At 40.5% G+C, this 15,544-nt stretch overlaps 2 protein-coding genes across 4 annotated transcripts in view; one reads left to right on the top strand and one right to left on the bottom strand.

The window, feature by feature from the left end:
- Positions 1 to 13,100, top strand: part of PIGK (phosphatidylinositol glycan anchor biosynthesis class K) — a 73,164-nt gene extending 60,064 nt beyond the window's left edge. The window contains exon 11 of the mRNA XM_005482162.4: positions 1,891 to 13,100. Within this exon, the coding sequence (XP_005482219.2) occupies positions 1,891 to 2,007 (117 nt within the window). The 3' untranslated portion in view covers positions 2,008 to 13,100. The remainder of the gene's footprint in view (positions 1 to 1,890) is intronic.
- Positions 11,719 to 15,544, bottom strand: part of ST6GALNAC5 (ST6 N-acetylgalactosaminide alpha-2,6-sialyltransferase 5) — a 67,466-nt gene continuing 63,640 nt past the window's right edge. For 2 of the 3 annotated variants that reach the window (XM_005482163.3, XM_026790459.2), the window contains exon 5: positions 11,719 to 14,174. In XM_005482163.3, coding sequence (XP_005482220.1) covers positions 13,943 to 14,174 — 232 coding nt within the window. In that variant the 3' untranslated portion in view covers positions 11,719 to 13,942. The remainder of the gene's footprint in view (positions 14,175 to 15,544) is intronic. The other variant, XR_012581289.1, reaches the window with a different exon arrangement.

The raw sequence follows: 15,544 nt of genomic DNA, 5'->3' as shown, positions 1-15,544 counted from the left end.
TGGTAAGATACTTGTCTGAGATCCAAGAAGGGAAAGATTGATAGTACAAAGAGATTGATGGAACAGGCACTGCAATATGCATATGAAGTTACAGGTTAATTAGGAAGATTTAAACAAGAAAGTCCCTTTGTGTGGAGAAGTGTCATGTGCTGTTACTCTCAGAAGCGAGGTGTGCTGGCAGCCTTTTGAGCAGGCAGAGCTGATTTTCAGAGATGTTTGTGTGGAGATGTGCAGTTGTGAATGTCAGCAAGGTGGCAGATCACCAACAGCACACGCTGCAGCTGCTCGGGGAGCTCAGTGCTCTGCATACAGAGACACCTGCTCTGCTCACATCTTTGGCTTTGTTGTGGTTGATGTAAATTATAATGCTGGTTTTGTGATTCCTGTATCAGAGTAAAATCATTAATATTTCAGACTGCCAAGTTCTTTGGGTGTCTCAGGTGATGTGACTATTTGTTCTACTTTTTAATTGCAGGCACAGCAGAAATTGCAGCACTTACAGAAAAATTCTAAAGCTAAAAATGTGTGGTTTATAAAGGGGAGCTGAGCAGTCAACAAACATTGTTTTTGTGTTGATAGGAAAGCTGTTTTGAAAGAACAGACACTGCAAACTGTTCCTTCTTTCATTAAAGTTCACCAGCCTCCCTGGTACATTTAGCAGAGAACAGCAAGCTTCTCTGGGTGGATTGATGCTGAAATTAAAACAGCAAAATCTTTTGTAACAGTTATTCACTTGGCAGAAAGAGAATTTTAAATTTGACTTAAATGCAACAAACCCAAAAAGGTCTGTGCCTCTTGCGTCCCGTTCTGCACAAGGACAAAATGGTGCAAATCTTCCAGCAAGGCAGGAATAAAAATCTCAGCAAGCGCTTCAGTATTTATTATCGTAATAGTAAATCATCCCTGTCTGCCTGGGAGACCTGTAAAACATACCTGCTGAGGGCAAGAGCAGGCACAGGCCTGAGGGACTGTTACACTTCTAAATACTATAATTCTGGTATTTTTGTCACGATAGTCTTAACTAAAATTTTGCATTCATATAGTCACCTTATTTTTAGCCCCAGAGACAGATCTTGGGGTACATGGCAGCACTTACCTTCCACAATCCATTTCTCTATTCTCTGACTGTGAGTGTCTGAATTTTGGTTTAGTAAGGGAAGGAAGAAGACAGGCAAGTTTTACCTTGTCTAGCTGCTACATGTAAGACAGAAAAGGCCTTCAATTGCAGTGTATGGCTTTTTACTGAAGATGAAAAATTTGTTGAAGGGGGATAAAAGTTTTAATTGCAGAATATATTTCTACATTAGGGAAAGGCAGTTAGACTCAATGAGGCCCCTGGGAAATGTGATTGACTTTGAAAACAATCCTATTTAGTTTTATGATATTGCTGAAATGATGAGCCTTCACTTGTTATGTGGTCAGATACCTGTTTATTCACATAATTCTGAGTACAAAAGCAGCTGTAGAAAACAGGTAGTGGAAAAACAACACTCTCTTTTCTCTTTCACATTTTCACTTGTAGGAACTGTTTGTCATACTTAAAGAATTCTTCTCTTGTATTCACCTGAGACCAAATACAAGAAAATCTGTCAAAACAAATGAGTTGGAACACGTCCCACGATACCAATACACACAGGCAAAGTGGTGTCTCAGGCACAGTTCCAGTGGCCTTTTTGTGGTACTTACCCTCCCTGCTTGAGTGGCAGCTTGCCTCCCATTAGCCTCCCCATCCATCACAAAGATGCTTCTACTTCAGGAAGAAATACAGCTTATTGGTATTGTTCTCCTGCAAGGATTATATTTTTGCAGTTGATAAACACAGTGCACTTCTTATTGTGAGAACTAATTACAAATTTTGTTTTTCTTTTTGTTTTCTCTTTTTTTTTCCAGAAACCAAAACAAAAGGACTGGCATCCACCTGGAGGATTTATTTTAGGACTCTGGGCATTGATCATCATGGTTTTCTTCAAAACATATGGAATCAAGCACATGAAACATGTCTTCTGAACTGGAGCAAAAAAGATACTTGCACTGGCTGCTACTTTGGGTTCCTGGGTATCTCCTGTGTTCCCTTCATGTGGATTATGGTTGTGTTGAAACACTGTGTTGACATCTTGCTTCTAAAGGTTCTTTTGAAGCCATCTCTTCTGCCCCTTTTCCTGGAAACATTCTAAAAAATGGTTTTAAAGTGTTACTGTTATTTCATTTTGTCTTGATTTAAACATATTTTAATGCATTTCTGAGCATTTTTTCTTTTTGGTTAAACTTAAAAAAGGGCAGGAACTAAACCCAGTAATGTTTTCTGTGGTTGCTTCTGGATTGTAAATGGGCAAATTCTTTCCGCCATACTTTGAAGTAAATCTTGGAAGATGTCACCTCTTACTAAAGAACTGGACATGGTGGAGAACGTTATTTAAGATGCCAGTCTGTCAATAAAAACTTTAGCATGGCATATTGAAAGCTTTCTTCATAAAAATAAAAATACTGTGGAATATATTGATTTCCTTTTTATTATTAGTTTTTGTTAAATAAAACCATTAGATCAGACCTTTCACCTTAGACAGTTCTGAGTCTAGAATTCTGTGAGTTGGAGAAAGTAAAACAAAAATTATGACTTTGCTGAATCTACTTAAAAAGAAGGCCAAAAAATCATGAAAAGACTTCATGTCAATTAGAAACCCTTCACAGATGATGTATTTTCATTGCATATAATATGGACTTGGATGCTTTCAGAATTGTCAGTGCACTGGATTCTGCACTGAAGAAAATCAGCTCTGGCATCAGGATGAAGAACATTATAAATTGTACCATTGTATTCTGTAGTTTCTGAGCCCTTAGAAAATGTGCTTTGTTGCCTGTGTTTTGTAAATTCTGGTTTGACATATTGATGTGTTCTTCCTGGACATTTACTGATGAATGTGTGCTAGAAGAGTTTTGTCTGTATAATAGTGATATTTATGAAGAGAAGAGCAAATCTGTGCATGTGTAGAAATACATCAGTCAGTGAGGAGAAGCTTTTGCCCCGTGCTTTTGGAACTTGTTCTCTCCTTAACCAAAATAAAGCTTACCTGACACAGTCATGGTGTAAGTACTACACACATATCTCTAAAGTTATTAGGAATTATCTATAATCACACACAGTATCAGAGTTGGTATCTTTTTCTTAGAATATGGTTCTGAGCATTTCCTATTGCACAGCACATACAAATCTGAGTGCATAAACATTTTGTCCTTTTTTTTTCTCTTCCAGCTTGATTGTGGCATCCCAGCCTCAGGTGAGAGGAGGTGAACTGTCAGAGCTGTGTGAGCCTGGCAGGGGGAGGAGAAGCCACTGAGGCTTGCAGAGAGCAGAGAAAACAGCATTGTGGTGCAGCTCAAGAACTAAAGCCTTGTTTTTTTATCTCCAAAGATTTTTAGGCTTGGAGATGTTGAAGGTACAAAATGATCCATTATGGGAAGGTAAACATTTGCCTACTCCGCCTCTTCCTGGCACTTCTTGGTGAAGAGCTGGGATTGTTTTCAGTAGCAGGGGCTTAAGGCCCAGGAGTAGGGATTAGACCTAAAGCATTCCTAAAGTGGGGTAGATAATACTGGACTTGTCTTCTCAGTGTGCTGATCAGAAGCTTTTATATAACTGGTGCACAGATCCTCCCTGCTAAACAATGCCACTTAAAGGGAAAGAGAAACACTCTGTGGGATGGGTCTGAGCAGCATTCCTGGGGCTGGATGTCTGGGTCTCTTCACAGTGTGTTGGGTTTGGGAGTTGTTTCTTTGGATAATGTCCTTCAAAAGCAATGACTTCATATCCAAAATCTGATATAATGGTGATTTTTCATAAAATCAAAAAACTGGGTTTTTTTCCCCCGAGCAATTTCTAATACAAGAATCAAGTAAAATCTGCTGTGCACAGACCATGTAGAAAAGTATAGAAATGAATCCTGCAGAATTCTTTAGAGGATTTGCTTAGCTTTCCTTTCCTAATGCAACTCTTTTTCAATTGTAGTAAATATTTTAATCAAATATTTATTTTATAGGCAAGTTTTGCCACACTTTAAAAGTGTACAAAGTCAAGTTGATAGAGTTTTGTGCCTTGCTTCATTTGCAGTAACACTTATTTGCACTCCTCAGGCCTTATTCAATTTTTCTCTTTCCCTCTTTCAGCCACCTTTTGCAGGAAGTGGTAGAAACATCTACAGAACTCAGCTGAATTTTGCCAGTAGCAGTAGATACCAAAGATTCTGTCTTTTTAAAAGCTTATCTGCTTAGGGAAAAGGAGGCAATTAGGTGGGTTATTAAAATGCAATTTATGAATAGAGGCACTCAGTAAGTATGCATGTGAAGGTGATTAAACTGAAGAGAACAACAGTTTGACTGGAATGCAGCAAACTCTGCTTCAGGCATTTTTAACATTTTTGTATGCACAGAAGTGAGGAGTTGAAATGGATCATTCTGAGACACCATCAAGTTGCCTATGCTACACCTATGAGATAGTCTTTTCTATGCTGTGATAGCTTTTGTTCCTTGAACAGTTACAATCTGAAAGCAAGTACAGGAATGTCACAGAATTGTCTGTAGATGTGTGTTGTATATTTATTTTTTTTATTTAAAGTTAGTAACCTTTTCATTTTCCCTGGGAGGCCTTCAAGCTCAGTTTGGAATGGCCTCTGGGAGTCAGCCATGGCACCCTCAGTCACAAACCATTTGTGTTGTGCAGGCCAAGTGTGCTTTGCAGTATGGATGCTTCCTCCAAGGTGCACAGATGATCTTTCTGATGGAATCCAGGAGACAAGCCAGGTGGCAGCTTCCTGATGCTTCTTTGCATGGGAACCTTTTGAGCAGAGTTGAATTTCAGCATTGTGTGACTCTGCATGGATAGGTCTGTGAACTAAGCGTGCCCATGCCTGCAAAACTCAGTGTATTCATGTCTGCATCCTGTGCTGTGGAACTGCACTGGCAGGTCCTGCAATGGGCTTTTAAGATATTGTTTAGAACACTCATGGATGATAAAAACAGATGTTGGTCATTTCAGTTTTTCAGCTCTCTTTCAGGATCACATCTTAAAATGCATCTTTATTATTGAATGAAGAAAAAGTATCTCCCCAGTGGGGTTGTACTCACAGCCAGATGCTCTCCTGTCCCCTGGAGTGCCTGTGACCAGGCCCAAAGGCTGACACAATGTGTGACCAAGCTGTGCTTCTGTTACAGACTGAAAAGTGAGGTTCCTACAAAAAATGAGTGGAGAAAGAAACCAGGACAGGTGGGAAGACAATCAGTGTTTCTTGGTCTATTCCAGCAGAGCATTTTCATGTTTAATGACTGTTCTGATGAAATGCTGTTCTCTTGGCATAAGCCAATACCAGAGCCTGTTCACAGGTATCCTTACAAACATCATTAGTGATGCTGTGTCTCTTCTAGAGAGTGCAGGGATTTTTTCTTTCAGTTGGTTTTTCCTCCTGAAAGCTGGTATCTGTTATTGATTACAGAAAAGCAAATGCAGTCTGGGTCTAATTCTCTTGCTGAGTGCCTGCACACTGAGCCCATTTCAGTCTCGTTTCAGAGTCAGGGATTTTTATTCTCAGCTACCACATCCATGGAAGTAAATGGAACTTGTGGTCCAGTCTGCTCTCAGAGGGGCATCACTGCCTGCTGGAGCAGGGCTGAGTTGCACTAAATCAGTGATTTGCAGAGGGGCCAAGGCCAGGTTCAGCTGTGAATTTATCCTGGGTGGAGAGGATTTGTGCAGTGATAAGGCCAGGGAGGTCTTGCACTGTACTCCTGTGAGAGGGACTGGAAGGACCAGCAGAGGCAGGGCAGAAGTCTGCAGCTCTGGCAATCCTGTCAGCATGTCACCAAGGGGTTTTTTCATGTTACAGAACCCCTGCTTTCTCTTCTCTGATGGATTCTGAGAAAGAAGGAATACAAAGATCTGAAAGCTTCCCTAATTATCCTTTCAGTGTAGCTGAGGAATTGAGATGCTGCTAGTTTCTGGTAAATAGTGAAGATTTCATCCATCTTTGCATTGTGAAGTCAAAAGCTTTTATGTGGTCAGGATTATTTGGACTTGATAAAAACTTGATGAAGTGGAAGGCAATCCACAAAGCGAGAATGGTGCATTTCAGAGAGTCTGTGGTATCTGGAGAGAAGACAACCTTTGTATATGGTGCAGTGCGGGACGAGGGTTGGGGCAAGAAAGATCAGTGTCCTCATGTGCAGATCTTCAGCTCTGTTTCTGTTACAGAGCTCTGTGTGACCTGGTAGAATTTTATCATGCTTCCAGACTAATTAACCTTTGGATTGAGACAAGCATAAAATATTTCACCCAAGAGACTAATTTATCCATAAAGTTATGAACTGCAGAAAAAAGCATTGTATATAATGAAAGTGTCTTCTCAACCATGTGAAGATCAAATTCATGCTGCAGCTGACAGAGAGGAAAGTTTGGGCTCAGTACCAATAGTTGTCCTGCAGAAGTTTCTGTTCAGTATTCCACAAATGAATCACAGGTGCCACAAAAATTCTTTTTAACCATCACTCCAGCACTTCTATACCATAATGAGTGTAATAGTTTTTTGCATTTCTTAACTGGTGAAAGACGAATTTAAAAAATGGAGAAAGTTTCTCATAGAAGATTATATGACTTTAATTTATTTCTGCTTTCCCTCTTTCTGTGAACTTTTAAAAATAAAAAGCTTTCAGGAAACGTATCTTTAAAGTATCTGTGTTTTGTAATGAAAACTTGCATAGGCTGCATAACATAGTCTGAAATCAGCATTTCTTAGAACTCATTTCACTTGCAAGTTCTTTAAGACTGAGTTACTTTTTCTCCCCTAATGAGGATTTCTGCCTGATTTAGTGATTAAATTGATAATATTTAAGGTTTCCATTCAATGATGTATATCTATTAATGTTTGATTGTGCCATATTTTCTTCCCCATGCAGATTATAGATTTAACTTTTTTGCCTTTCTTTCTTTTCAGGTCTATGTGAGAATAACACCAAAGCCTTGGCCAGTACTGAGCCAGTTTGGCTGCTTTGGCCAACAGGCTTGATAGATATACAAATTGTACTTACCTACATTATTTTGGTGATGTTTTTTACAGCAATCCCTTGAACCAAAGAAGCCACATAAGATGCAAACTGTTTGGACAGTGTAACAGCATTTTTCACACTGCTGTTGACATGGCTTTGGTGACAGCTCAGCAGAGACCAGGCCACCAGGCTGTGGTTTATTCAGGAGATTCATGGCATGTCATACCAGTCCCTGTGACAAAACTGACTAATCTGGAATAGCAAACATTTCCTTTCTTGGTCTGACTTACTGGAATAATGCTCTTATATTAAATGTCTGACTAGGCCCACTGGCTCTGCATGTAGTGACTATTTTAAACTGAGGCTCTGTCCTTGATATCCAGCTCCAATGTAATGGTACTTATTTCCTTTGCCAAATGCTTTGACATTTACTAACAAAGAGCCTCACTAAATATTAGATTATGTTTGATTTTCTTTAAGTTACTTTTTCTGTACTGATTTTCCTGTTCAGGTTAAGTTTGTAGTTGAAAATATTGTGGCTCAAATTGTGATGATTTTAGGGTCCCCTTACCTCCGTTGCTATTTATAATGCACATGGAATAGCAAATAGGATCTCTGGGGTTATCAGTATATTTGTATATTGTATTTTTTGCATTGTATATTGTATTACATTTTATACAAATGTATATTTGTATTTTTTGCAGTTCTTTTACATGCCCTTCTCTGGAGTGGTCCCTGTTTATATTTTTTTACATATATATATAAGGCTTTCTGCACTTGTTGTTGCTGGTTTCTTTAATCTGCTCCTTCTCTGCAGCATCATTTGCAGTGGAGGGATGAGGAAGAGCTTTTCAGTGTTTCATGTAATGCACATCTACACATGTACAGCCAGTTAAAAAATAATGATGTAGTTGTGGAAATGTTCCAATTTTCTCCAACACAAATGGGCAATCCCACTGATTATCAGTAACCACTTTCAGTTTTGGCCTTGTGTGCAGCCAGGATGCAATGGGGAAGCATATCCTCATAGGCTATAAATCTGTTCACTTCTTTTGTCTTTGTGTTAAAACATAAACCTAACCTAAGATCTTGCCTTAAATGAAGCCACACCAAATGGTTCCCTTCAGAAATTCCTTTGTTTTGCTATTGACAGACTCTCACCATGCTCTGTGTTTGGATCATAATAGGCTCCAACTGACCTGACAGCCAAAGTTAACTCAGCAAAATCCTAAAACTTTATACCTTGCCACATATGAATTACTCCATTTATCTTCCCTGTACTTCAGGAAGTAGCTAGTGTCCTAAAAGTTACTCATGTTATCTTAACACCTGTCTGGGCTGTGTAAAGAAACTGGCAGATTTAAATAGCACTAGAGATGTCCTAAATAAGACAAACCTGTTCTCAGAAATGAAATTACTAAGATGACTTTCTGTGTCTGCTAAAAAGGGTGCAGTCTTGTTCTCCATATGTGCTGGGTGCTTTGGCATTGCTGTCAGTAAAATGAGAATGCAGTTCCTGTGTTAGATCTCCCATGGAGAGTATGGCAAGGCTGGAACTGGGCTTTAGTGTACAAGGTGATGATCACTGGATACATTTTTGCATATTTTTCATCTATCTATTTATTTAAATGCACTCTAGCTCCTGTGTCCTGCATCTAGTTCCCATGGTAGCTACCAAGGGAACAGCGTAGAAAAATAGAGGAAAATATATTGTGACATTTTTCCTGTGGAATTCTGCTTGTACCCTTAAGATGACGCTGTATCCTCTTAGCCTTATTTTCCTATGTTCAGAAAGGTTCCATAGAGTGAGGATCTTACTTTTTTTTTTTTTTCTGTGTTAACTGTAACTTCTTTGGAAGTTTTTTGCAAACCTAGTTGTGGAATTCCAAGCAGATCCATCACTTGGATCTCTTTGTCCCCTTGCTTCAGAAAACCTTGAAGAACACCAAACAGATTTGCAAGGCAGGGGTTTGCTTACAAAAGCTGCATTACATCTTAGCTAATCTGTCTTCTTTATGACTCCTGATTTTGTTCTCACAGGTTGCCATCTGTTTTTCTGGATTGCTGGGGTTGTCTGTAGTTTTCCTGTCTGTTGTGTTTTCCTGACAACTCCTGGTGAAAGCACTCACAGCAGACAGGGACACTGTGTTGGTGGTCTCTGTGCAGCTTCTCTGGTGTGGCCTGGCCTTCAGAGCCAGGCAGGACAAAGGGAGTGTCCCCTCCTCCCTGCAGTGCAGTGCAGCCCTGTGCTCTCCACTGGCCCCTGGAAGGGGCTCAGCTCCCAGGGGCTGTTGGTTCAGGGCCTGGTTCCACTCTGCCTTCGCCTTGGAGTTTGTTCCACAGATGGCCCAGGTGAAATCTCCAGCTTTGCTTCTGCTGTGATGCTGAATCTCCACCCACATGCTGGTCAAAGGGCATCATTTGACATTTCATGTTTTGGTGTGATTTTCAGTGTGAAAAACATTTAACAGTCTAGTGGTTTTAAGGATATTTAGCATAAGCAGTGCCATTTGATACTCATTTTAGAAAAGAGTCTTTGAATTTTATATTGTTCTGCTTCAGCACAGAGAAATTTCACACCACCTTAGACATTTGCCCTTTCCTATTTCCTACAGTTTTTTAAAAGAATATTTGCTAGTTTTTTATTAAACAAGATTGTCCCTAATTTTTTTTCTTCTTACAAAATCCTGTGTTTGTTATATGCAAGGTGTGTCTTTGCAGCAGGCAGCTGGAAGTTCAAAGTGATCAGTATGAACTGGTAGTCCAGGGAAGACAGAGGTATTGGTACCTATAAGGTTTCTGTACTTCCTTTTGTTTTGCTGTACCTTTTGCTGCCTTACAAGTAGTCTTTGTTCAACTGCTTATTTTTTTTTTAACCCCTAAGCTATGTTTTAATTTGAATTAGAAATTGTGTCTCCTTGCATCAGATTAAATAATTAACTTTCATTACAGAAATTATTACCAGCATTTTTGGAAGAGTTTTTGTGCCACTTACATTCAGCTTACAGAATACTGCAAAGAAATCTGTGCATGACAGCCATTGCTATTGAGCCAGGACATTCCTCTGTCAGCTCCAGCCTGAGTTTGATCTTCATATTCCAGGGGAATAAAGCTAGATGGCACAAGGCACATTTCACTCCTTACTGTTTAGATTCCCCTCACCCCATTCCCCAATGCTTTTCCAGCTATTTTTATCTTACTGTTTCCTTGCAAACTTAGAGGTATTTTGGGTAAAAATCACTTAAGTTTCCTTTGAAATCTGCCTGGAAAATGCAGCAGGGAAGCAGGAAGTCCCAGGGAAGCAGCTCCAGAAGGATTTTATCACTTTCCTGCCTGTGTGAATGGACATGGCAGTACCACTGTGTGTTCTGCTGGATGGAGCCAGGGCTGCCAGTCAGCAGCCCCCAATCTCTCCCAAATCTTGTTCCAAGGCTGTAACTTGGTCTTAATTTTTTAACCTCTCCTTTCCTCAGTTTCCTTATGAAGAATAAAGTGTTAACTTTGTGAGGTCTGTAGCACTTTGGGTGGAAGGTTTCTCCATGTGCATCATGGTTTTGCTTTGTACCATGGTGCTGTCGGCATTGAGCCAACAGAACACAAAGCAGCTGTGGTAATTTTTGCTCTTAGTTGCAGAGATGTTTTCTTTATCATTCTCAATTCCAGCTGCACATATCATGGTGTAAGAGCTACAGTTCTTCAAGATGAAAAATATCTCCTGACAAAGGCAAGTGTAAAAGCCTACAGGTATGTAAGGAGTTCAGAACTAAACTAACATAGATCTTGGAATTGCTGATATCTGTAAACACTGTTTTGCAACAGCTTTTAATATGTGAAATGATGCTCTGCAGATCATGAATCAATCAAATTATAGTGAAGAGTATGAGATGACAGCATAAAGCAGAGAATGGCAGCAGTGCCTAGTTTGTACTACTTATCCCTAGGCTGACAGCATTTTCTGTCATAAATCTGTTTGGTTTATAACTAGGCCATAAAACCTTACATCAGGCTGAAATGCAGGAGGATTCTGTAGTTCAAAAATTGTGCATTTGTAGAGAAATACATCAGTGATTTGTTAATTAAAATTGCAGTGCTTTAACAGTTATTTACATTTCTTCTGCACTCTTATAACTTGTGCTTTTTGGACTCAATTTATGTTCCATGTAAATCTGTGTGATCTATTTAAAACTTGCTGTCTCCTTGGCTTCATCAAATTCCTTTTTATATATACAGGTGTGACTTAGAAAATGCTCCTTCATAATTTTTGTAATTAGATGGGGGACCTTGCTGAAACTTCACAGGAGGCTGATGAGACTAAAGTGAGTTTGGGCTTGTTTTGTTTAAAATATGTGTATGAGGGTAGCAGGAACACAGAGCTATTAACAGAAACTGAACAAGGAATGAGTTACAATGCTTAGCTTGGCTGTCTTAGGAGATTTAGTGCCCTTACATTTCATTCCATTTTTCTTCATATTCTTAGTGCTTCCCCATATATACTTGACACTGAGCAGTCTTGCAGACAGGGAACAAGCCTGTGGAACACAGTGGGGTCTGGCAAGTCTCTGTGTTTTTACAGAATACTGGAAGTAGACCAGTGTACTCTATCTTTAAATGATCTGATTTTAACAGTAACATAGCTAAACATATAGCATACACATCCTGCAGCCCTTGAGTGATGGAAAAACTAAGAGCTCTAGTTTAAAATGAAAAGATCTTTTTATTATTGTATCAGTAATAAAACAGGGACAGAAGCATCAGAGGACCTACTGTGATCTGTACCATGTCTTGCAGTCACATTAGAAACGATCTGTAAATCAGTTTGACAGGTTTCATCAATTGGGGCAATATATGCTGCATACACACCCAGTACACATGTTGAAAGGAATGTTCAAACTGCCATTAGTTCAAAACCCATTCTGTTTTTTATAGAATGCAGTGAAATCAAGTGGAAGAAATAAAACACCATCAGTGAAAGAAGGAGAGGTAAACACCAGCTGTCAAGAGAAAGGTAACATGCACTTGGCATTCAGTTTGTAAGCTCAGTGGTGTGTACCAGGAAGAACACCAAAATAAAGCTTTTAAGGCAAAATACATTATAGATTCTTACTTTTTGATAGTGGGCAGGGCTGCAGCAGGACAGTGGCTCTTGGAGACTTGCACTTCAGGTTCAGGCAGTGTTACAGAGGTGACACCAGTTGGCCCCTGCCAGGACAGTTCACTTTATCCCCAGACAGCTGTATCTGTGGGGCAGCTGCAGCTATTGCTATCCAGTTTTGGAAGGAGGAAGACCATGGGTTATAAGGGGGTTTAAATGAGTGTTTGGTCCAGTTCTGTGTCTCACCTCTGAGGTTCAGCTTCTTGGATTTAGGTGTTTAAAGGTAGTATCTTTGTTCTAGCTTTTGCACTTGTCTAATGAGAGACACTTTTCATCACCTGAGATATGTTTCATGCAATAGTTACTGATTACTTAAAAAAAAATTGAGATTTGATATTTGTGAAGCAAAAGGAAAAGTAATACTGTAACTGAAATCTTCTTTATTCACAAGCCACATGTAACCCAGTAATTCCCCCTGTGAGGTTCCATACACAGCATGAGCATTGTCCTTCCCCTTTGTCTTGCAGGGACTCACCACATACAGGGACTTCATGGAAAAAAAAGCAGAGTTTAACTTTGCTCCTCTCAGGAGGACAATTTTGTACTCATGGAACACTTTTCACATCCCAGCCTCAGTGTGATCCAGAATCTCCGAGATCAGTGATGATCTTGGGACAGTAGAAAGCAGAGATTTTTGCAGGTGCAGTGCTGTGATCCATGACTACCATGACTGGTATTGTAGTACTGGTAGTTTACCTTCTTCATTCCAGAAATTTGGTCACATTGTGCTGAGCAGCTGTGGCCTGCTTCGTAGTCAGTTGCCTCAGGGGGGTTGCTGGCAGCCTCTTGCAGGAGTACAAGAGGCAAAACAGAACACAACCCATCCAGCCTTAGCTTGTCTTCACTGAGAAGCTGCTGCCATGGCCAGTGGGGGGTTTGGCTTTTTGTGGATAAATTTTGTTTGCCCTCCTTCCTCCCACCCCTATTTAAAAAACAGCAGCTCAATAGCACAGCAGCAAATGCACATTAATATCAAACAGAATTTTCACTACCATTTTCCTATTAACATAAGATGTTAGAATGTAAAGTGAGCTGGATCTGCGCATGGGACCACTCTTGCTGTTAAAGGCTTTAGGCTGGAACAGAGCCCAAAATTCTTAGAAGAAATCCAACATTTCTTGATCAAATATTAATTACATGCCATATAGAATTATATATTTCAAACAAGTTTTATAAATAAAAAGCTAGGCCTTTCAAACCATCAGCAATATTAATTTTGGATTTAAAAGATTATGAAAGATAACTACATAACTGTGAATTAGAAAAATACTGGCCTAGGTTGCATAAAAACATCCATTAAATAAATACGGAAAGTTTTCACTATGAAAATTCAGTGGCATCGCACTTAAAAAAGCCATAATGAGTTAAAGGTCCCTTAATGACACTCAGATTGTGTTTCATGAATCACAGACACAGAGGACGTCAGATGGCCCCAAAAGGTGACAGACTGGGTTCATACAGTTTAACAGCAAGTACTGGGGGTGTGTGCTGCTCCTCCATGCCATTCCTGCCTGCTGCTCCTGCCTGTGCCAGCTGCACACCCTGGGACCCTGCTCCTCCAGGCTGCCCTTGGGCCCAAAGCCCAGAGGCTCCTGTGGGAGGTGCCGTGGCTGGCTCTGTGTGTCCGTGCTCAGGCCAGCGGGCTGGCTCTGTGTGTCCGTGTGTCCCTGTGTCCGTGCTCAGGCCAGCGGGCTGGCTCTGTGTGTCCGTGTGTCCGTGCTCAGGCCAGTGGGCTGGGTCTGTGTGTCTGTGTGTCCGTGCTCAGGCCAGCGGGCTGGCCTCGGGCTGGGCTCCAGGCAGCGGCTGTGGCTCCCAGTCGGGCTGGAAGAAGCGGATGTCGAATGTCCGAGCCCAGTTCTCGAAGACGCGCTTCTCGGTGAGGAAGCGGTGGTGGCTGCCCTTGCGGCCCCGCTCGTGGGAAATGTACATTGTGCACTCGTCTGGCCCCAGAGGCTCGTAGTAGTGATAAGGTACTGAAAGATGATTAGGATCCCTGTGGAAAAAAGAAAATAGATGGAAGCCCAAGATATTCTTTCTTGTTGATTGAAAAGATGCTATCTTTAATGAACTGATGGGCTCAAATCCACTTTTCCTCCCAGTTAAACCATGTAGCTGGTTTTTTTCTTGCATATCTAATACATCAGAATGGGGCAAAGGTGTTTTCTTTGCTTTTTCTTTTGCTCTCCTTTAATCCTCTTCCTCCCAGCTAAATGAAGGACAGCAGTAGCTCAGAAACAAGGGAGAGTGCTGGAGGGCTGTGTTACTACTATGAAATTTGAAGTAAACTGCTTAAAAGAGGTTTAAATCTGGATTGTGATTTGTTAAAGGTCCTGCAGAGGTATTTCCTGAACTGGGGAAGAAAGAGGAGATGACAGATGGAGGTGGTGATCTGTGTCACGTCAGCTCAGCTGAGCGTTCCCAGCATGCTGTGCGAGGTTCCGAGAGCACAGCTTCAGTGAGAGCCTGCTCAGTGCTACAGGCAGCTGGTGCTGGCATTTTAATCAAACATCTCATGCACAAATTAGTTCTTTATTTTACAACAGTAGTTCTCATGTATCTAAGCTAAAAATTAAACCAGTTCACCCATAGTATCCATCTGACCTTGTGAACCCATTCACATTTCCCAGCGGGAGATGAGTGACTCGTGGTGACACACTGGATATGCCAAACACCAATTAGATACTTAGGATAAAGTTCATTTTAGCAGTTCTGACCTCAGTGTTTCCATGTAACATTCTGTAAATGGCACATCTGTATTATAATAAGCCAGAGCAATTCATTCTTCTTTTATTTTAATCTCTACCTATACCCATGATGGTTTATTACTTTAGGCATGGGCGTTTTGGGCTGACAGGAACTCACACTCTCTCTGTGTCATAAATACTAAGAGAGCAAGCTATCCCAGACAGAATTACCCAATTGTATCCCTCTCTCCCTAATTGCTACCAGCTATTTTGCTGTAGCAGAAAATTTTCCAGTATCAGCATTTAGTGAAGCCTTGGAGCTGTGCTGTGTTACAGCCTGAGCTGAACAGGACCCCAGCACAGAGCAAGAAATCTGATACAGACTCAGGGCTGTCAGCTCTAATATACAGTTGATTATTTTCATTTTGAAGAGCTAATATTTAAGGTCACTTTCAATTGAATGCATCCACAATCTGTCAGTAGTCTGTGCTGGTCATTATTTTTACTGTGTAATTCTGTCACCTACGCAATTTTCTAATTTTTCTTATTTTGCCATTATCCATATTGTATATGCAGAGTAATGTATGATATTGCTGCTGCTTCCCATTTGTGCCTTAGATTAACGTTTTAATTCGATCAGTCTGCCTTCCTTATAACACAACATGGTGATCAATCTTAC

This window comes from Zonotrichia albicollis, chromosome 8 (genome assembly GCF_047830755.1).
Source record: "Zonotrichia albicollis isolate bZonAlb1 chromosome 8, bZonAlb1.hap1, whole genome shotgun sequence".
NCBI lineage: Eukaryota > Metazoa > Chordata > Aves > Passeriformes > Passerellidae > Zonotrichia > Zonotrichia albicollis.
This window is presented reverse-complemented; position numbering and strand designations above follow the sequence as displayed.